This window comes from Aphidius gifuensis, linkage group LG2 (genome assembly GCF_014905175.1).
Source record: "Aphidius gifuensis isolate YNYX2018 linkage group LG2, ASM1490517v1, whole genome shotgun sequence".
Classification (NCBI taxonomy): Eukaryota; Metazoa; Arthropoda; class Insecta; order Hymenoptera; family Braconidae; genus Aphidius; species Aphidius gifuensis.
The window spans coordinates 11,431,390-11,455,567 of NC_057789.1; the positions used below are offsets into that span (position 1 = coordinate 11,431,390).

The 24,178-nt window shown below is 29.6% G+C and overlaps 1 protein-coding gene across 4 annotated transcripts; it reads right to left on the reverse strand.

The window, feature by feature from the left end:
• Positions 1-1,966: 1,966 nt before the first annotated feature.
• Positions 1,967-22,596, reverse strand: LOC122849137. 4 transcript variants are annotated; one of them, XM_044147745.1, is made up of 5 exons: positions 22,463-22,596; positions 22,151-22,385; positions 21,896-22,023; positions 2,077-2,256; positions 1,967-1,994 (listed from the first exon to the last, which is right to left on the reverse strand). In XM_044147745.1, exons 1-4 carry the CDS (start codon positions 22,554-22,556, stop codon positions 2,156-2,158), a joined length of 558 nt encoding a protein of 185 aa, XP_044003680.1. In that variant the 5' UTR covers positions 22,557-22,596; the 3' UTR covers positions 1,967-1,994; positions 2,077-2,155. The 4 variants fall into 4 exon arrangements, with proteins under 4 accessions (XP_044003680.1, XP_044003678.1, XP_044003679.1 ...); XM_044147743.1 differs by lacking the exons at positions 1,967-1,994; positions 2,077-2,256 and adding an exon at positions 19,127-19,476; XM_044147746.1 differs by lacking the exons at positions 1,967-1,994; positions 2,077-2,256 and adding an exon at positions 21,665-21,831.
• Positions 22,597-24,178: the final 1,582 nt, after the last annotated feature.

Below are 24,178 nucleotides of genomic sequence, written 5' to 3' on the forward strand. Positions count from 1 at the left end.
TAATCAAATAAACCAAATAACCGTATACTAAATAACCAAATAATCCAAATAATGCACAATAATCCAAATAACGGGCAATAATCCAAATAGTGTTGATCCTGACCTGTAATGATAAATCTTAAAATTAAGTTGAGGAGTTTGCCTGGGGTAGCTCAGTATGCTGGTTCGTGCGAGAGAGGGACGGGTAAAGAATATTAAAATTACGTCACTGAAATAATAAAAAAATAAGGAATTGCAATAACTTACTCAACAAAACAATAATTAAGGCACACGAATTAACAAAGTTTATTGAATGATTAAATACGAAAATCTATCATTGAAAAATACCAAGTATTCAAATAAAACATAAAAACAAATGATTGACCAAATACGATTGAGAAAAGGAGGACAGTTACCACGCAATACTAATAATTGCCAAGGTAAGGGGAATCTTAGGATGGATGACTCCTACTCCTAGACCTTGGTGGAAGGGATGACTCCACTTCCAAATGGGAAGGGGGTTATTTTAAGATAGGGTGACTTCTTCTCCTAAGGCTATGGAATGGATGACTCCAACTTCAATGGGGACCAGGAGGGGCTTGTCCGAGGTTCTGGGATGACTCGCCAGAAAACCTGGACCCTCTGCGGCTGAACGCCAAGCAAGAGAGTGTGCTGTTCCACAGCTTAAATAGCCGAGATACTACCCTCTCCAATTTTATTCCCACTATGACTGATATGGACCAATCTCAATTGAGTTACTCAAAATGACCAGTCAAAAGCATAGTTGGGCACACGGTGGAATTGGTAGTACTAGAGGGGATATTATGAATGAAGTGTATAAACCGGTGATCCCCCTCTTTCCTCAGATAAACGAAAATAATAAAGCGATACTTGGTGAAACTGACAATAATAATAATAATATAACTCAAAATTGATAATAACAATAACAAATAAAGAAAAATAACAGAAAAAAGATAATTATAATTTTAATTTAAGGTAGACGAGCGAGTCTCGTCACATAGTGCTTGTCGTGGCAAATATTTTTAATGTCATTAATTTGGAAAAAAAGTGGTTTGGGTGTTGTCACTACAAAGTTTACTTGAATGCTTGACATTAGTCTATACATCGATACACCACCTTTTCATTCTTTTTATCCATCATCTTCTAAAAAAATTACATTATTATATAAATGAATATCTGAAATTGTTTTTTTACAACTTGTTTACTTTAACATACGAACTCACAAACAGCATTATTTGAAGAACATTTATAAACAAGTTTTCTATTGTTATTTGATTGAATAAATGCTTATTTCCGATAGCCTGAGTTAATTTGAAATCTGGAGATAAATTTTCCCTTAATTTCTCGAATTAACAGATAGTGTTTCTCAAAATAAGTATAACTCAACATACCAGTTATTAATTATTCGAGATTCGGTGATCGAATGAAGGTAACTCATAATTTTTACCTGAAATTTTGCAAGTTCGAATAATATATGGGTTGTTTTACTGAAAATTATAAAAAAAAAACTTCATGATAAAATGTCAACTTTTTCAGCACCTGAATAGCTGATCATGGATGATTTGAAATTTTATTTGTTAATTTCATGTTATCATCGACAATGACGGATTCTTTTGTCTGTGACCATAGAGATATATTCAATTATAATATCATGACATAACAATAGAATATATTCGATATATAAAAAAATTGATATTTTATTTAAATAATATTTAAATTGGCTTAGGGTCAGTTTTACACATTGAAAGTGTACACAATGATTATTTACACATTATTTGTACACGGTAAAAATATACACATTTTTATTTTACACAATTTTTTTGTACACATAAATATTTTTCCCACTTAATTTTATACATAATATTTTTACACATAATTATATACACTAAATATTTTATAAATTCAATTTTACACGTAAATATTTTACACATAAATATTTATGTGTTATACCGGTTGGCGGCGCTGTGGGCAGTTGTTAACTCGCATAGCTCCATCTTTTTGTTTGAATAAGATTGTTAATTATTAATATTCAATGTAAATGTTAATGTAATGTAAATGTTAATAATAAAACCTTACCACAGAAAATCATGTGCTATACAGGTCGCTAATACGCCAATGGAAACCATGAGTACATGCTGTGGACAGTCAAGATCATTCAGGAAACCTTTAAACATGCCTTCTGACCAAGATGAAGAGTTACAGATGTATTGAGTACTCCAGTCAAAAGTGTTGTTAATAATGAATCATTTGATTCATCTGAAATTACAATGGCGATAAATGCAGTTCTTGAGCAAAATCGGATTATTAAGAGGCTTGATAGTATTGACACAACTATGGGTAAAATAAATAAAACGGTGTCAGCAATCAGAAATGAGGTTTTGGAGCACAGAAGGGCAATTGAAGACAGTCGAGCTGATGTGACAAGAATTGATGGCTCATTACAGACAATACAAGGTGTTGTTGATGCTGGTATTGGTGCTGTGCTTGACAACGATGGGATAATAAGAAATTTCATAAGTGAGGTTTAAGAGCAGCACAGGGGAAGAAGAATATAATTTTATATGGTTGTAAAGAGGATGTTAGTGATAACAATCGTGGTGTAATAACAGTGGCATATAGGACCAATGGATCTGCTATACCAGGTCAAAGTGAAGTTATTAATTCTCTAAATAGTGATTTTGAAATTGTTAAAAGTCTCATTGACCGTCAATGGAGTCAATTGATACCAAAGGCCAGCTGAATACATATTCATTCTCAAGACTTGGTATTTTCGATAAAAATAATGGTAAACCAAGGCCAATACTAATTTAATTTTCTAATGAATCTATTGCTAAAATATTATTACAAAAAATGAGGAAAGCCTTGAAAGAAAAAAACACATCACTAGGCCAAGTCTATGTGGCTCAAGATTGCACAAAGTATCAAAGACAGCCGTATGCCAAAGTGAAGGATTTATTAGTCAAAAAGCAGATGAAAGGGGAAAAAAATATCTTCATCACGGAGAGAGGCGGAGCTTATGTAAAACAACAAGGTCGTCGGAGTCCAGCACAGGCATAACAACTGCTTGCTCAGCTGCAGTAGTGGATAGCTTTTGTCCCATAAATTTTAACACAAGTTATTCACAATCTCCATTAAATAAATCATCATTATCAAGTATAGATAGTTTTAAAAATCAAGATCATTATGAATTATCATCTAATAATTGTTTGAAATATAACTTGCGAATTTTTTTATCAAAATGTCACAAGCATATTAAATAAGGCTCAGTCTATGCAAATAAATTTACTTTCTATGAACTACGATATTTATATTCTGACAGAAACATGGTTACACAATAGTAGAAATGAATGAATATAATTGTTGTCTACATTCCACCACAATATAATTCGGATATTGTTAAATCTAAAAATGTATTAGATAGCATTACAGATGTTTCAATTATTTTAGAGGGCAGTGTTATGATACTAGGGATTTGAACATTCCCAATTATCATAACCACTGCATTGGCACTGTAACCGATGAACTCTCAACTCAATCTTAGATTTTTCTAATTTTCTTGGCTTCACCAATATAATCATAGATCGGTTACGAAACCAATTGAATAAAATACAATATTAGCATATTATCGGTTACGAGACCGATTGAATTATCAATGCTACGTTCAATACATTAATAGTGAATTAAATAAATTGTTATATTTTCAATGTATACTTATTGAACATAAAAGCTTGTTGATTAGCAATGACTTTTCAGTTAATAAATTGAAAAGAAATTGATGCGATGTAGGTTAAATTGGTAAAATAATAAGAAAAGTTGTTTACTTTTTTTTTTGTAGGCTAAGTTAATTAAGATTTTTATAATTAATAAGACTCATAATATGTAATTTTTTGGACCTTGTAATTTGTTGTATAATAAGTTGGGTAAATAAAAGAAATTATTATTATTATTATTGTTATTAAATATTTTATACATTCAATTTTGCACATAAATATTTTACGCATTTAATTTTACACAGGAGAGTTTTACACAGAATAATTTACGCATTATTATTGTACACATAATTATTTTACACATTAAAAATGACACAAATAAAAATTACGCAAATTAATTAAATATTTTAAAATTTAATTGATCAATATTTTTGAATAATTTTTACTTTATATTAAAGAGCAGAACGTGGGCTAATTTGTACTGATAAATTTAGAATTTGTAACCTCAATAATACCAACAAAGTATTGTAAATTGAAATTTTGGAGTAACTTGTTTTTTTATTATTATTATTGAGGTACAAATTAGCTTAACGTCTGCTCTTTAAAATAAAATGAAAATTATTTAAAAATATTGATTTTTGAAGGCGCCATGCAATTGTTAATCAAACATTTTTATTAACAATTGCATGGTTCCTCAAAAAATCAATATTTTGAAATAATTCATGTTTTATTTCAAAGAGCAAAACGTGAGCTAACTTGTACTGATACTAATTCCAAGCTTAGTGATACAAATTAGTACGAATTATTCTGCGTCTGTAGCAATTTTTTTTCCCCCCTAGTCATCTGAAAAAAAACCGATTTTCAACTCTTTCTCCAACCTTTAATTTTGAGGTACGAATGAAAACAATTGCGGTGCAAAATGGTAAAAATTAAGACGCTTCTAATGAGCATTCTAGATGGTTTTTTTAGGACTTATGCAGGCCAGGTTCACGCACCTGTACAATTCTTCTACATATTTCAATTTAACCGTGAATACCATGATGAAATAATATAGATATTAATAATATATAAGGAATAACAAATCTTCTTGCATATAAATGAATCGAAAATTGAAACATATATATATTTACTTATATGTAGCTAAGGTAGAATGAAAAAAAAAATACAAGCACACACACGGACAAGAAAATAATCGATAACCATGCATACATGCATATCCGTACGTACGACATGAAACGTTTCGAGAGTGGGGGCAACGAGAACATTCAGCTGAGAAATTTATTTTTTAAGGCGGTATGTCAAAATATTGAAAAAAAATTCCCTCTCACAGATTTTGATCAGAGGAGGCTTATTTTTTAAGCGAAATAAAGATCTATTTTATCAAATTTTTTTTGTAATTTTCTACCACGATTTAAGTGAGATAATTAGGGTCAAAGTTGACAACAATTAACACTTTTTACACATGTATAAGGAGCATCGGCACGTTTTCTCTTTTATTGAAAAAACGCTCTCACAGAAAACCTTCAATTTACTACAGCTTATACTTCTTTAAATTATGAAGATAATAAAAAAAAATCATTGATTTCTACCATGGATTTTGAAAGTTATTAATTATTTGAGACGAAAATTTAGGGTCAAAAAGTACCGCGTGAAGCATTAAAAATCTGCTGAAGTAGATTAGTGTGTGTATATACGAGCCGCCCACACTCATACTTCTAAAAACGCGACAGTAAAGTATAAAAATTTTAGACATCAGGGGGCGCTTATCATTTTTTTTAATTATGGTTATCAGAGTGCCCCGTTGCACCCAAAGAATCGTCCTACTATGGGATTTACATACCGCCTTAATAAGATTTTGTTCTCGGCTTTTACGGAATTTCATATCTTTTTTATTAGTTGATGAAAAAAATCGAGAGTAGGATTGATAGAGAAGAGTCATCGATATATATCATGAAACTATTTTGATTTTTGAAGTGAAACTTCTTTACGGAGGGTAGCGACAAAATTCGAGGCCCCACTAGCGTTACACGCTATGTCACACGCTCTGTCACAAGTGGATAAAGAGGGGAGAATTACATGGAGAGAGTAGGGAAGCTGGCAAACATACAACATATACTACATATAGCGTTCAAACTCGGAGCGTCAGCTGCTATGTGTGTTTGCGTGTGCGACTTTTTTTAATTTAAATATTATTGAACAGTATATCAGAATATTAATCATATTCAAAATATTATTATTGATAATATTATTAATATCATATCGTAATTAATATTATTATTCATAAAATTATTGTTATTATTATTATTATTCATACTATAAATATACGGACTTTCTCATTTTATTTGGATAATGGATTTTTTTTGAAAAATATAGCTCAAATTGAAAAATGATTCAAGTAAAAGTTAAAGGGTTTGGCGGGAAACTTGGGAAAAAAAAAAAAATTCAAAATGTCGGAGTTTCAGGTATGATCTAAGTTTTTTCAAATGGGTACTATATTTTTTTTTGTACCAAAATGTTTCTTACATCAAAACTAACACTTTTTACTTGAAAAGTTTTTCGATAAAATAAATTTCGATACTTTTTTTTTCGGCCCAATTTTGTTTGTTGATGGATTTTCCTCAAAAAATATGGCTCAAATTGAAAAATGATATTTAGATCGCGTATGATATTTAGTAGCGTTCAGGAAGACAAACACGAGAAGAAAAAAAAAATTTTGAAAAAATTCAAAATGGCGGAGTTCAAAGTATAAACATCTTTTTTTTTGAGGTTAGGTGTAATTTTTTTCTACTAAAAAATTGTTCGCATCAAGATTAACACTTTTTCTATATTGAAAGTCCATTTTTTTTATCCATGCTTTTAACTTCGCCATTTTGAATTTTTTACCAAATTTTTTTTTATTTTCGTGTTTGTCTTTCTAAACGCTACAACTTTTCTAAATATCATTTTCAAATCAAAGCCATTTTTTCTGAGGAAAATCCATCAACAGATAAAATCGGGCCGAAAAATCAGTGATTTTATTGAAAAATTTTTTAAATAAAAAGTGTTAGTTTTGATGTTAGAAACATTTTGGTGCAAAAAAAAAATACAGTATGCATTTAAAAAAACTGTTCGTACCTGAAACTCCGCCATTTTGAATTTTTTGAATTTTTTTTTTTTTTTTCTAGGTCCCCCTCCAAACCCTACAACTTCTACTTGAATCATTTTTCAATTTGAGCTATATTTTTCAAGAAAAATCCATTATCCAATTAAAATGGGACAGTCGGTATATAAATGATGATAATTATAACATCAATAATTGCATTGATATGAATGATAATATCTATAATAATGATATTTTAAATATAAATACTAATGATTATCGATATTTATATATGAATGTTATTGTCAATATTATTATTAATATTCTTAATATCACTGATATTATTATAAATCGATATTATTATTGTTATTATTACTAATATTATATTGATATTATATTGATATTATTATTATCGATGATATTTTTCAAATTATTGTTATTTTATGTATACTATGGTTATATATTAGGGTGGCCCTTAAAAAGGTCAATGATGAATTTTTATGAGTGCACCCCCTAGAATGGTTCCAAATAAATAAAAAAAAATCCTGACAAAATTTCAAAGCTCTATCTTAATATTAACCCGTGCCTCAAGTCACTTACTTTTTCCCGTTTATTTAACATGGCAATTTTTCTATATTTTAGTAACAATACTGTAGCGTCGTCAAAAAATATGTAAAAAATCGCATATCATGCCAATTTCTTTATTTTTCTATGTAGAATTTAACCGCTTTCACCGCTCGCCGAAATTTTCAATATTGGACCTACTATATGGGTTGACCCAACCCAAAACTCTCTGAATTACATCCCAGGTAGAAATCTAAGTCGATTTCCGACAGTCAACATCCAGCGGACGTCGAAAATCGAGCTCGGATCGACGTCGAAACGTTACGCGAAAAACGCTCGATTCGACGTCGATCCAGAGGGAGCCCTAATACAATTCTGTAATAGAGATTAAGGGACAAAGGGTTCTCATTATAAGAACTTTCATATCAATTAAAATAAATAGTTTAATTTAATATAATGATGATAATATAATCATTAATTTTTGAATTTAATCTTGTCTAATCTGGACTAATTTATGCATTTAATATTATTGAATATTTGATAAATAGTTATTCTTTATTACTGCAATAGGATTTAATTGTTGATTTATTTATTTATTTCGATTGATTTTATTCCTTGGTATTTCAATTTATTAAAATAAATTGTATGTATTTTATCTGTCAAATAAGTGATTAAAATACTAAGAAAAAGTAGTAGCTAAGAAAAAAATGTAGCTAAGGAATTAATGTTGCCGAAGAATTATTTTTTAAGGAAATAATGTTGCATGAAAAATAATTTTTTGGCAACTGTAATTCCTTAGCTCCATCTTTTCCTTAGCTCCATCTTTTCCTTAGCTACATCTTTTCCTTAGCTACTGCTTTTCCTTGGACATTTTTATGTATTTAATAAATAATATACATGTAATTTTATTTTTAAAAAGTAAAAATGTCCAGGGAAAAGTAGTAGCTCAGGAAAAGATGTAGCTATAAGGAATTAATGTTGCCCAAGAATTATGTTTTAAGGAATGAATGTTGCAAAAAACATAATTTTTTTAGCCACATTATTTTCTTAGCTGCTGCTGTCCCTTGTTATTTCATTTTTTTATTTGACAAATAAAATTAATACAATTTTTTTTTAATAAATTTAAATACCAACGAAAAAATTAATATGAATAATAAATCAATAAATAATAAAATTCCTTCGCAATAATAGTATTCATTAAATGTTAAATAATAATAAACGGATAAAATAATCAATCGAAAAACAAATTCATAAATTAATTATTATATTAACGTTAATTAGTTATTCTACTCACTATGAAAGTTCCTTCAATAAGAACCTCTTGCTCTTAATCTCACTCACAGAATTATGTTAGAGCTCCCTCTGGATCGACGTTGAATCGAGCGTTTTTTGATCTTGATCCGCCCAAGTAGAAATGTGTTCAGAATAGCCTGAACCCTGATCCGGATCGGATCAGGAAATCGTAAGGTTATCCCTGTTCAGGTATCCTTACCACATCCTGATCCAATCTGAATCAGGATATGATAAGGCTTTCCCTATTCAGGTATCTCCATCACAAACTGATCCATTCTAGATCAGGATAACCTTAACTTATCCTTATTAAGGATATCTTGATCCAATCTGGATCCAGACTTGATCAAGTAAAAATTATCTGATAATTTATTTTTTTTTTAAAAATTTGCCTGATCCGGATAGCATCAGGATAACCTTAACTTATCCTTAACAGGGATATAAATAAATTATTTTTTAAATACCAATTACCTGATCAAGATAACATCAGGATATCCTTAACTTATCCTCAACAGGAATATCTTGATGAAATCTGGATCCAGATTTGATCAAGTAAAAATTAAAACATAATTTATTTTTTTCAATACTATTTGCCTGATCCATTCTAGATCAGGATAACCTTAACTTATCCTTAACAGGGACATCTTGATCCAATCTAGATCTAGATTTGATCAAGTAAAAATTATCACATAATTTATTTTTTTCAATACTATTTGCATGATCCATTTTAGATCAGGATAACCTCAACTTATCCTTAACAGGGACATCTTGATCCAATCTGGATCCAGTCTTGATCAGGTAAAAATTACCACACAATTTATTTTTTAAAATACAATTTGCCTGATCCGGATAGCATCAGGATAACTTTAAATTATCTTTAACAGCGATATCGTGATCCAATCTGGATCCAGTCTTGATCAAGTAAAAATTATCACATAATTTATTTTTCAAAATACAATTTGCCTGATCCGGATAGCATCAGGATAACTTTAACTTATCCTTAACTGGGACATCTTGATCCAATCTGGATCCAGATTTGATCAAGTAAAAATTAAAACATAATTCATTTTTTAAAGTACAATTTGCCTGATCCGGATAGCATCAGGATAACCTTACCTTATCCTTAATTAGGATATCTTGATCCAATCTGGATCCAGTCTTGATCAGGTAAAAATTATCACATAATTTATATCTTTCAATACCATTTGCTTGATCCATTCTAGATCAGGATAACCTTAACTGATCCTTACTAAGGATATATTGATCCAATCTTGATCCAGACTTGCTGAAGTAAAAATATTGAAAGAATAAGTTAATTTTTCACCATGTTCTTGTTAAAGAAAGTATCAGGATAACTTATTACACCCTCAACATATACATTTATTATACATAAACATAACGTTTTATTTATGTATATATATGTAATTATGTATTTAAAAATTGGCTGAATTTCATATTTTTATTGTAATTATGTCTTGATCTTAAACTGATAGAGTAATTTATATATTTCGGACTGAACACGTACAAAAAAAAATAATTATTTTATGTTTTGATTTTTTCTTTATATTTTTAATAGTTAATTATTATTTATTTATATTTTTTGTTTATTTATCTACTAACTCATCTATTTATTATTTATTAATTCATAAGAATGAAAAAAACTTTCCGAGTATCGTTTGTCAGAATGGCTCAGTGGGTAGAGCGTCGCCTGCATATTTTCAATTCCGCGTTCGAGGGTTCGAGACCCGGTCACTGTAAATTAATTTAGGTCAGGTTTAAGAGCATTCAGGTTTAGGTTTAGGTTTAGTTCCATAATGTAACTGTCATATATTAACCACTATATGTTATAACAAAAAATATGAAAAAAAAAATATTTTTTTTTTTTCGAAAATGCAAATGTTCCCTGGTCCATTTCGGGTCATGTATCCTGATCAGGATTGGATCCAGATCCCGGATCCGTTTTGGATCATGTATCCTTACGTTATCTTGAAGACGACATCAGGTACCCTGATCCATTTCGGATCCAGAATCTGGATCCGGTCTTGATAATCTATCGTGATCCATTTCGGATCATGTATCCTGACCAGGATTGGATCCAGATTCTGGATCCATTTTGGATCATGTAACTTTACGTTATCCTGAAGACGACATCAGGTATACCTGATCCAATCCGGATCCGAACCTTACCAAAAAACATTACCATCCTGATCCATTTTGGATCCAGAATCTGGATCCGGAATGGATTTGAAATCAGGATATCCTGATCAGGCCCTGATCAGGACCTGACTTAAATTTCTACTCGAACGAGCTCGAATTCCGACGTCCGTCTGAGCTACTTTAGTGTAACGTTTCGACGCCCGACCGACATACGTACGGACGTCGGATCGAGCTCCGAGCTCGAAATTCAACTTCGAATCGACGTCGAACGGATGCTTAATTTCTACCTGGGATCAAAAAAATCTGTTGATATTTCCATTTTCTTAGTTATTCATGTCACTGCACGACACAAGTGCCATTTACTGCGACAGAATCACGACACGACGGCGAACGAATGCACTAATTATTGTTTTGGTTATTATACATTTTATATAAAACAAAAGTATGATACTGTAAAATACGCACAAATTTTCCCAACTAATCCGAAATATGTCATTAATTCAACACTGTCTTACGCATGTTGAAGAATCATCTGTTCATATTGTACGTCGTTACACACTCGAGCGTATATTGAATTTTGACAGTAAATTAAATATTACTCATTGAGTTTTAATTATTGTGTTTACAAATCGATATTACTCAGCATTTGCAATATGGATTTTGCAATACGACTTTTATTTTGATAATAATGTTAATAATAATAAAAATAATAATAATATTAATGTTAATAATAAGAATAGTAAAATCAAATTTTTTACAAAATTGAGTGTTTTTTAAAATTTTTTAATTAATTAGATCAATAAAGTCAGACCGCCATTTCGTATTTGAAAGAGCAGTTAATAAGTCTAAATCATATGAGATATTTAAAAAAAAATGACCTATTATTTTTATCTTTCAGATTATAAATGTTAACAGAAGAATCCAGTGTAAACGGATTGTAGTTTTTTTTTAAATGTAATTCAGAGAGTTTTGAGTTGGGTCAACCCATATAGTAGGTCCAATATTGAAAATTTCGGCGAGCGGTGAAAGCGGTTAAATTCTACATAGAAAAATAAAGAAATTGGCATAATATGCGATTTTTTACATATTTTTTGACGATGCTACAGTATTGTTACTAAAATATAGAAAAATTGCCATGTTAAATAAACGGGAAAAAGTAAGTGACTTGAGGCACGGGTTAATATTAAGATAGAGCTTTGAAATTTTGTCAGGATTTTTTTTTATTTATTTGGAACCATTCTAGGGGGTGCACTCATAAAAATTCATCATTGACCTTTTTAAGGGCCACCCTAATATACATGTCTTTTTAAGTAAAAAAACTGATTATTTCAGTATAACTATTGATAAATATATGACTGTTATAATTTATTGATGGAACTGGTCATGTTGATATGATTAATGGCATAGGTGTTTATTTTTATAATTTCTTCTTTCACATCTTATAAATAATTCACGAAAATGAGTAATGTCACACTTTGTTTAGAAGTTGTGGTGAATTATGTAATGAAAAGAAATTGAAACAAATAAAATGAGGATTCGAAACTTTAAAGGTAATAATATGTTGGTGTTGTCTTGATATTAGTCATGATCTCACTAAAATTTCATTGGAAAATATTTATTAGTCTTACATGTATCTAAGCTAGGCAATTTTTTGAAGAAGTTCTTTGATCAGGCTGGCCTTAATAAAGAGAAGTTAAGGTTTTCTTCATCAATTCTTGATCAGGCTGGCCTTATTAAGGATAAGTTAAGGTTTTCTCGATCAATTCTTGATCAGGCTGGCCTTATTAAGGATGAGTTAAGGGTTCCTTGATCCAATCTTGATCGAGTTATCCTTAATCAAGCATCTTGATCAAATATTGATCAAATTTCGATCAGGCTTCCAGTGTTAAGGGAACATTGATCAAGTCTCAATCAAGACTTGAAGTCAAATCGGGCTAGCCTGACCAGATTTCCACTCGGGATCATATTTATAAAGAAGAATTTTTTTTTTAAAAATACTTAAGAACATAATAATTCGCTCTGTGTGAATGAATGATTAATTAATCAAAAATATACATACCCCTGAAAACGGAATAGTAAAATGGAAAATGTTTGAAGTAAGCACAAAAATGTTATAAAGAAATGGATTTTTTTTCGACAAAGGTTGCCGGAAATTTCATTGTTTTATAAATTATATGTTATTCGTGAAAATATAATGTCGAAATTTTTTTGAAAATTAATAATCAACATAAATGAAAAATAATTGAAAAAGAAGATTTTAGAATAGGCGCATGATTTTTCAGATCTTTAGTTTATGATTTGACAAATGGCTCAAGAAAAACGAAATATTAGCCACTTTTTGAATTTATTTTATCTACAAGTCGTGGTAAATATAAAACTGCATAAAATAAAGAGTTATAATCATTTCATGAAATTGTTTGGAGATTTTTATTGAGGGTGAGTTTGAAGTCTCAGATTCATAGTTTCACAAAAATTCTATTTAGAAATATATGTTTTATGTACATGACTTGAAGCAGGAAACGTCGTATTTCGTGTACAAGTTATAGCAAATATAAAAAAGAGTCAAAATTGATTTTAAAATTTTTTAGGATAGAAGTACTGCACGGACAAAATGAAAAATTTATCATATAAAAATTGTATAATTAATATTTTACGGAGGAAAAAGAATCTAATAGGACAAAATCAAATGAAAATTACCTATTAATAAAATGAAAAACGGAGACGTGTTTTTTATTTTTTAATATGAATTTTACAATTTAAAAAATAAAACACAAGCTTAACCATATTAATTTATAAAATTTACATTTTTTTTTTCCTGTAGTTTTTTTCATGAGGTGTTTTTTGAATATAGGAATCATGATTTCGGGAAAATTCTATTTAGAAATATTTTATTATGAACATGAGTAATTTTGAAATGAATGTTTAATTAATTAATTGGGAATTGCATCACAGAAATAAAAGAATCGAAAATAAAGTGATCGAGACTTTGATGAATAAAGTATTATGGGTAAATTATGAGAAGGGTTTTTTAAAAGACATAAGAAAACATGATTATAGTTTGCTCTTTTCGTAACTGAATGATTAAGTTATCAAAAATACTCAGCCATGAAAAACTGAATAGTAAAATAAAAAATATTCGAACTAAACATCCACAAAAATGTCATAAAGAAATGAGTTTTGCTTCAACAGTGGCTGTACGAATTTGTTTAAACTCTATCTTTTTTAAAAATTGTCTTTTATTCGTGTGAACAGAGTGTTGTTTTTTTTTTTAAATTATTACTAAATAACAATGAAAATAATTGAAACATAAATGTGAATTACTATTTTTACAAAATAGCTCAATGAATAATGACATCAAGAGAAAGTATGATTGTGATAATATTTTTTAAAAAACTATCTTCTCATTTTTATAAGAAAAACAGGCGCGCGAAGCGCGCCCAGTGATCTCGTATATTAAAAAAAAAATGGATGAAATTTTTTTTGTTGTTGTGTATCTTGGGACTTTGGTTTTTAATTTATGTTATTATATCTTATTTCTCTCATGATATTCAGTCTTGTTTCAAGTTCTTTTATATGTTGGGCGTTTTGATTGAGCCACCAGTATTTTTTTTGGTTTAGACGATGGTTGTCTTGATCGACAGAAGGTATTTCTGTTGAGAACTTAAATTTGTATTTGAATTTAAGAAAATCGTCTATTCACATCGGTATTTTTTTATCACCTTTGTTTCTAGCCCAGAGGTATATTATTGGTATATTATTGTGGTCTTGGATTAGTCCCAAATGATCCAATTTGACATACGCTTGTGGTGTGATATATGTTGATATATTCATTTTGTTTAGCATTGCTACTGATGGTACCAACATTGATTGAAATAGTTTGTTGTTTAGCTCTTCAATTTTGCTGTAGTAGTCTCTTGTTAGTTTGATGATGAAGTTGTCTCTTTACATCTCCGTATATTATTTTGTTGCTGGTATAGTGCTTGAATCCAGTATGTGCTGATCTGTATATTGATAAACAGGATCTTAGATATTCTCTTTCAAACATTCTTATTGCTTCCATCTCATTGGCACTGATGTTCTACCGTATTGGTGCAGCATATGTTATTATTGGCCTTATTAACAGCGTATAGCATATAACTTTTGATCTTGAGTATAGTTTTTTATTGTAAAATAATTTACTATTGGTTCTGAATGCTGCTTGAGCCTTTTTGAGGGCTTCGTCAACATGTTTGTCACCTCTTGCCAAGTGGTCTAGGTGAAAACCAAGATATTTTACTGTTTTTTTCTGAGGTATTGGAGTATATATATTTTTTATTCTGTCATTGATTTCAATTGAGAATTTTTGATAATTAGTTCTGTTTAGTTTTGATAATTTTTGTGCTAGTTTGTGTACTAATATTGTCTCACATTTTGTTGGGTTCATTTTTAGGTTCCAATCCAGATAATATTGGTTTGCTTTGTTTACTAGGTGTTCTAGTGTATCTCTGATAATTGGTAGTTTGTTTCCAGCTACATATATCACTAAGTCATCAGCGAAAGCTAATGAGTATGTGTTGTTGTTATCATTTAGGTTGAATGAGTTTAATATGCCTCCTGATAGTATGTTGAAAAGTATTGGCGAATTAACTGTGCCTTGTTGTAAGCCTTCTATTATGTTGAATGTTTTGAAGCTAATGTTGGATTCGTCCCAGGTAACGAATGATTTGCCAATGATCATATCAGCTATTGTAGACATTAAGTTTTGTGGGAACTTTTTTTCGATTAATTTGTATATTAGTCCATTGATCCATGTCGAGTCAAAAGCTTTTTCAAGATCTCTGAGGGCAGCTTCTACCAGCTGATTGTCTTGTCAATGTATGTTAATATGGTTCATCATGACGTTGATTGCATGAGTAGTTGAGTACTTATGCCTGAATCCAAATTGATTATCAGGAATTACTTAGTTGTTGTTACAAAATGTAACAATTTGTTTATTTATGACACATTCATACACCTTGCTTATGGCATATGTTAGACTGATGGGTCTGGTGCTTGCTGGGTCGTTGGGATTCTTTCCTTTTTTTTGGAATGGGCAATATTTTTGCTGTTTTCCAATCTTTTGGAAAATATTTATGATTGAGTCCGTTGTTGAATAGTATTGTAAAGTTTTGGAAGTGAAACTTCTTTACGGAGGGTAGCGACAAAATTCGAGGCCCCACTAGAGTTACGCTGAGCGTTACACACTCCATCTCATGCCCGGTCACGCGCTATGTCACAAGCGGATAAAGAGGAGAGAGAATTATATAGAGAGTACATGCAACTACTCCGGAAGAAGTTTCACTTCACCCGCGCCTACTCGCAACACGCATTTTTTTTTATTATTGGATATGGTAAATGTTTTAGGATTATAGGTGGGATGTTGTCTAGCCCGCTGGATGTTTTATTTGGTAGTTTTTTAATGACATCGTTAGTTGAACACATTTTTAATTCATTGTTGTTTTTTGTAAGATATTGTGTTGGATTGTGCGCTAGATTTTTGTTGTCAAATGTGGTTATTGTGATATTGTTTTTTCTGTCTTCATTTTATTGTTTTATTAAATTTTCTGCTGTATTGTTAATTATGTTTGTGTTTTTAGCTGTTGCATTTAGTCTTCTCGGTGAATTTATTGTTTCATAGAATGCTCCTATGACATTTAGTTTGTCAATTGGATCTGTGAATATGTATTTATTATTTTCTATTGGTGTGTTTGGTAAATCACAGTTGCACCTGTCTAGTACATTGCTGTTGTTTGTGTCAATGTGTTGGTCTTGGAGTTCTATTGCTTGTTTTTTCCTGAATAATCTGTTGATTATTGGGAAAAATTTATTGTGATTTCTATGATCGATTTGTGTAACTTGTGCATCCCAGTAAGCCAGGTTTGTTTTTTCTAGTTCCACTCTTATTGCTTCTCTAGTTTGTGTTATTTGTTTTTTGACTTGTTTTGTTTATAGTTTCTTTTTTGTTGGATCTGTTTTTAATAGTTTATTATATTTTGTTATTAGTTTGGTTTTTTTTTTTTTTGTAATTTTTTAATTTTTGGGTTGAAGTATTTGTGTATGTCAGCTTTTGATTTTATTTTTCGTACTGTAGTTTCAATAGTGTTGTTGATTGCTGTTTCAATTTTTACCAGGTGTTCATCAATCTCTTTTATTGAGAGCCTTCTGTCACTAGGTAAATTAATGTTATAATTTTTTTCTAGTTGTTTTGTGAATTTAGCCTATTTATATTTAGCTGCTTGTGGTTTTTGGAAATTTATGGTTTCTTAAGCTGTTAAATTTATTGTAAATGATAGTGCATTATGATCATTGTCATAAGCTATGGTTTTAATTTTCCAGGTTTAGCTGGATCTGTGGATATGTTTAGCCTTGAGTCAGCAATGCACATGTCAAGGTATGTTAGTGCTGGTGTGAATGTTGGTTCAGATGCTGTGTAGATCTTGGCTCTATATAATGGGGCTGTATTTTTTATCTAAGATGCTAGGTATCTGCTTCTTGAATTATTTTGTCTGTCACCAAAATTTTTGTGTCTGGCATTAAAGTCACCAGCTATGATGTAGTAATTATTTAGATCATCTAGTTTGAGTTTGTTGAAAAGTTGATTGAGTTCCGAGATAAATAGATCTCTGTTGTCATTTGTTGCATATATGCTGACTATGGGTTGCTCTGTTCTGTTCTGATGTGATTATTTTTATTATTGTGTATTCTAGTATTTTATTCTAGTTTTCGAGCTTGGTTGAGTTATTGTGTTGTAGCAAATATTTTTTTTGTATGAATATGGCTGTTCCACCACCTATTTTTGCATTTGGTCTGTCAGTTTTGATAGTATTGTAGTTCTCAAATTGAAGTTTATGCTTGTTGTTTAGTTTCGTTTCTGAGGCAAGTATTATGTGGTGTTTGTGTTCGTTTTAGAAGTTGAGTAGTTCTAATCTTCTGTTGTGGGCAATAATTGAGTTGACATTCATTGCTGCTATATTTATGATGCTTGAGTTTGGTTTATTATTCATTTTCAATGTTCATTGTGTTCATAATTAATTCTTTTATATCATCTTTTATATCAATCATGTTTTTTATTTTTTTGTAAATTTCATTCAGCTGGTTACTGAATATTTTTGTTATATTATTTGATATTCGTTGTATTATAGAGGCTGATAAATCATTTTTTAAGTTTTCAATCCAATCATGATTGTTGGTGTTTTGTATGTTGTTTGGGTTGTTTATCTGTTGAGGTTGTTAATGTGTGTTGTTATTTGTGGTATTAGCATAAGATGTGTTGGTTCTTAGTGCTTTTTGACCATCAAATAATCTTGGTTGTTGTTTATTATTATTTGTTTTATTTGTTGTATCTTTTTGTGCTTGTAAGTTGGCTTTGATAACTGGGCATCCATAATATGATGCTGGATGTCCTTGTAATCCACAGTTGGCGCATTTAAGTTTGTCTTTAGTTTTTGTGTCTTTTTCTATTCCGGATTTACCTGGTTCATGTGATTATGCACATTTAACACATCTGAATTCCAGGTTACAGTTGCTGCTTGCATGGCCGAGTCTTTGGCATCTTTTGCATTGAAATATTTTTTTCTTTCTCATAAATTCCCATCTTACTTTTTGATAAGCAAGATATTCGATTTTGGTGACATTTTTTTGGTTTGTATCAGGTGATATTTGTACCATGTGGTTTGTTATTATGTTTGTTATCCTTTCTCATTTTAACTTTAACTTTTTTTTTATAGAAAAATGTTTAAAAATAAAAAATCGGTAATTGCTGATATTTTCTTTGAGATGCTAATCTGAATTAAATTAATATAATGCAATGTGAATATTCACCCATAAAATGCTAAAATCCTTCGATTTCCAATCAAATTCGATCGTTATAGTCATCAATGAATAAAATGCATCAAATGGCTCGAAATTACTTTTCATTAATTTTTGCAAAATATATGGCGATCATTTTGGAAACACACAAACTTTCAGTAGCTTCTCAAGTAATGAATAATATGATCCTAATACGATCTTTCTAACTTTATTACTTTGCAAGATATGATCATTTTCTGAAAAAGTGTATGAATTCAACACTATAGGCTTCAACGTAAAAAAGGTGAGGTAGGATTACTTATTTTCCTGAAATGGACACGTAAAATATAACGTGAGCACAGATATAATTCAATAATAAAATAATTGAGACGACACACGAAATTTAATATTCAGATAAAGCATCAATTTTATTTACAAAAACACCATGATTTGAATTGAAAATTACATACAAAAACACTCTTAATTTATTGTAAAAATTATAGAATATTAAACGCTCAAAACATAATTAAAACAAAGGTCCCACGCGTCGATAATACAGAGAGAGAAAAATCAAGTGAATTACGGAGTCAGTTATTTGAAATATTAAAGAAGCGATCCGTTAATTAAATATTACGCGACCCGGTGAATTATCAACTAGATTGAGAAGCAATCTAGTTGTTAAGAAATAAATGAAACACTGACTCTACATTCACGTAAGTACTACACTTGATTATCGCCGAGACTCTACTCAAAATTACACTGATATAAAACAAAAATAAACACTTAATATAAAATTAATAATTGTACTTACAATGACGGTTGAATTGAAATGACTGGCTATGAACGACGTGGACCTTGACCTTGGCTTCGCTTCAATTACGATAAATATTTAAAGATGTGTGGTTGATTGGTGATGAACAACGGTATTTAATGTAAAAACAAAACACTTGCCAAGCACAGAATTTAAATTTATTAAATGGTAATCGTTGGTTTATAAATTCGTTACCTGGTTATTTATTTAATATATTCGTATTCTCGAAATGAATCGAGACGAATTTTTCATTAATTACTGATGTTACTGAATTAAAATATATTTAAAACCAATTTAATAAAATTTATTATATAGCCGAAGGCTATATAAGTTATTTAAAATAATTAATAAATTTAAATTCGATTGAGAAATATCAAAATATCAAATCATTAAACTTGCAACTGATTTGAATATAAAAATAATTAAATTTCTCTAAGTCAAAATTTAGATATTGTAAAATTTTCTAAGTTTTAATTCGAAAATATTTATATTTTCTAAGTTTTAATTTAGAAAAATAAAATATTTCTGAGTCTTTATTCAGAAAGTTAAAAATATTCTAAATCTTTAAACTCAGAAATCTTTATTCAGAAAATTAAAAATATTCTAAGTTTTAATTCAGAAAAAATAAAATATTCTAAGTCTTTAAACTCAAAAATAAAAATATTCTAAGTTTTAATCCAAAAATAATTAAATTTCTCTAAGTCAAAACTTAGATATTGTAAAATTTTCTAAGTTTTAAGGTGAAACACAAGTTGTTCTGTTTTACCGGTGAAGCCTATGTGTTTTATATAGGAAAAAATTAAAATAATAATAATAGTATTTTTTTTGCATGTAAAAGCATACAGACTTTACCGGTAAAACAGAACAACTTGTGTTTCACCTTAATTCAAAAATATTAATATTTTCTAAGTTTTAATTTAGAAAAATAAAATATTTCTAAGTCTTTATTCAGAAAGTTAAAAATATTCTTAATCTTTAAACTCAAAAATAAAAATATTCTAAGTTTTAAATCAAAAATAATTAAATTTTCTAAGTCTTTATTAGAAGAATAAAGCTTCGGCGATTAAGTACAACTTAATTAGAGCTGGAAGAGCTAGTTATGACGCAGAGACTGCGGACCAAGTGAAGTGAAAAATCTAGATCGATTAAGTTTGGGACTCAATCAGCCCTTAGAAAAGTGGGGATCTTTCGGAGACGTTCGGCTTTTTTCCTGGTCCAATTCCTAGTCTACTTTTTTTTCTATTGGTCAGCTCAAAAGCGTGATCTTTATTTATTGATTAAAAATATTTCTAATTAAAATTTTATAACATGAGTGGTATCAAGAGAATCCTTGTATTTTTACGATTCTGTTGATATCACTCACTGTGCTAATTTATCTGTTAAATCAATTAATAAAATTGGCGGTATTGCCACTTGGCATTAGTGCCGGCTCAAGAAAATCATTGAGGGGGCCAATTCTTTGGTTCCCCAAAATATATTACTTTTGTATTACGTAAGATGGAGCTCGGGGTATCGAAATATACCCTGAATATATAATAAGATTGAAAGATTTGAAAATAAAAATAAAAAAAAATTGGTGCGCCTACCGCAGGACATTACATTCCATTTATTAACATTATAGTTTTTTTTGTGTGGATTATTTAATTTTTTATATTATTATAATAGAAATACACTGTTTATTAATTATTAGAGTTTTGACAATGTTTCTCGTATTGTTTCTTATTTTGCATTTATTTTATCATTATCCTCAAGAGTTTTTACGGTGTATAATTTATCATGCACGGAGAGAAATCCACAGCATATATTACTGAAGTGGTATCGTAAAAATCATAGCCGACGTCATTAAAGCGACTAATTCCCACTTATTATAATGATTATTATCATATTTCATCTAAATTTTTTTACTGTAGTCTACCGGAATTTTTGGAAGTCTTGAGTTAATGGTATACTTTATGCCAGAAATTACTGTAGTGTACAGCAAGTTTTTCCGCCAGATGACACGAATATTTATTGGAAATCAAGTGTGTTCCTAACCTCTTCTAAAAAAGTTTATTGTTTTTATTTTATTTATGAATCTAAATAAAAATGCGGTGAAACACATGGAAATTATAAAATGGTTTATTTTTCAGAAATTAATAAACACGTTACATTTTTATTTTGATGTTTAAACAATAAGGTTTTATTTAATTTTTTGTGTTGTTTTTTTGTTTTGTTTTGATTAAAATTACTGTAGTGTAGTAGGAAATTCTAGTCGATCCTGGTGGCCTCCCCACGCAACTTCTCAATTTCCAGTAGACTACAGTAAAATTTGTTCGATACTCTACAGCATTATTTGCTGCGGATTTCTCGCCGTGGGCTATTTCTCCAGAAAAAATTACATTGTTTCAGCATGAGTTCGTTTTTTCCCCCTAGCACTGTATACAGAACCAGAATCGCATAATAAACGACGGAAAAAGTTATATCTTTGATTCAACAAACCTGAACAAGGCACATGTTTGTTTTCTCTTTTATTCGAAAAAGATGGCGAATACCAATCTTTTTGATCTTCACGTGGAAACATTTTGATAATCATGTCTCGTAAGTCTTCAAAGCGTTGAGTTCGAACCCTGGAAATCATTGTTCAAAAATTTACAATCAAATCTTAACTATCAATGTATGTACGCGGTTTGTTTTTCTTCAATTTTGTCGATAAACAATGATGCTAGTTTAATTTAAAAAAAAAAAAAAACTCACAACATCGAAGTATCCGTTCGCATTTCAACATGCAAAATGGCATCAGCCAACAGGGATCGTGTTTTCATAGACAATGACTGGTGTTGTCGAAAATGATTCAAAACAGCTATACCAAGTACAGACCTTTTAAGAGTATCTTCAAGGTTAATAATAGGATCACATGTTTCAATTGTCACAACTTGAGATTTCGTTTTTACATCAATCTCTTTTTGGCTTGAACTTGATTCAGCACCGCCTATAAAAGATCCAATTAGTATTTTTGAATTGTGACCGAAAATTTATATGTATATATATATATATAAAAAGTGTTACTTAGTTCAGAATTATTTGATTTTCTAAACTCAGAATTCCAACGTTTCAAAAATACTGCTTGAGGACCAGTTTTTGGTATAAGTTTTTCAATCATACTTTGAGTCAAGCACTTGAAAGATTCTTCTGAGACCTCTTCATCTGAAAATAAAAATGGATTGATTACAGTCGAAATAATAATCTAATATAATTGTAGCTTTCATTTTACCAATCTAAACTATGATCGAGAAATATTGTGGTGCATACTTTATTCGTCCCATAAACGAAATTTGAATAATCCCTGAAAGATCTCGCAGTGATCTCGTAGAGATTTTATTTCCTTATCAGTGGTCTCATAAAGAAATTTATCTTAATGAAGTTTTAAATACACTGCAGAAAATTTTTTCTATTTTTAAGACAAAAAATTCTGAATAATAGAAGTTTCCTTCTTGCAAAAAAATATATTTGTATTAAGAAAAAATTGATTTGGATTAAGACAAAGACTTCTTAATCCGAATCATAAAAAATTTCTTAAATCATGAAAAAAACGTCTTGATTCAAGACAAATCGTTTGTGTTTTTAGAACTTCTTGAGTTATGAACAAAAGTGTCTTGAATCAAGACAAACTGTTCCTGTTTTTAGAAGTATACTTCTTGGATTATGGATAAATGTGTCTTCTACTTAAAACTAAAATTATAACATTTTGATATTAAATAATAATTAAATACAATAATAAATCAATTAATTAAATAAACAAGTTAGTATTCGAAGAAAAAAATTAATATTTCCGTCAATTCCAAAGTTCTTGATGTATCAGAATTAATTTTTGATTTCTATATCCAATCTCGCGGTCACTCGGATAACGCGCTCGCCTCCCGCCCCATAAGTTCGCGGTTCGATCCCCGTCTCAGTCATTGAGTTTAGAAAAAAAAAAAAAAAATTTAATCATAAAATTGATTGAGTCAGCAACAGAATAAATAATTAAATACGAAAAAAAAATTATTTCTTTTTTACGGAGGCGAAGCAATACGTATTAAAATCACTCGCAAAAAATAAATAATGTTCATATCTTCTAAACTATTTAAGATAGAGAGTTTAAAATAGGCTTAAATTAAAGGTATTGAAAAGATCTACAACCAAGGATATGGAAGAAAAAATTTTGATTATTAGTTTACTAATTGTTGATAAAAATAGATAATGAAAAAATTTTAAACTCGAAATATTAAGAAAACTAAGAACAAATCATGGATGCAATTTTTTACCAGGATGGTTTTTTTTTAAAACTCTACAAGATTACGATTTTTTTTTTTTTTATTGTTGCTAGAAATTTGTTAATTAACAGAATATCAGAATTTGTGTTTTTTTAGACACTTCATAACTTTTTTAAAAATTATCTCACAAAGTTCTATTTGGTCTTAAAATTTTCCTCATCAAAATCTCTACAGCCAAGGCTATATTTGAAAATATTAAAACCACCCATTTTTAATTGTAAGATGATTGTTTATAATATTAGGTGTCATCGCGAACTTTGTAATGAATGAAGGGTCTTTAAAAAGTTGGACTTGGAATTTCTATCATATCCTTGACTGTGGAAATTTTTATGAAGAATTTTTGAATGCAACATAATTTTTTTGCGTTTATTAATTCAAAAGTTATCGGATATCCAAACAATTACCGATTTATTATTTACAACAATTTCTTCTAAATAAAAAGTTTGTACGCATGCGCTAATCAAAAAAT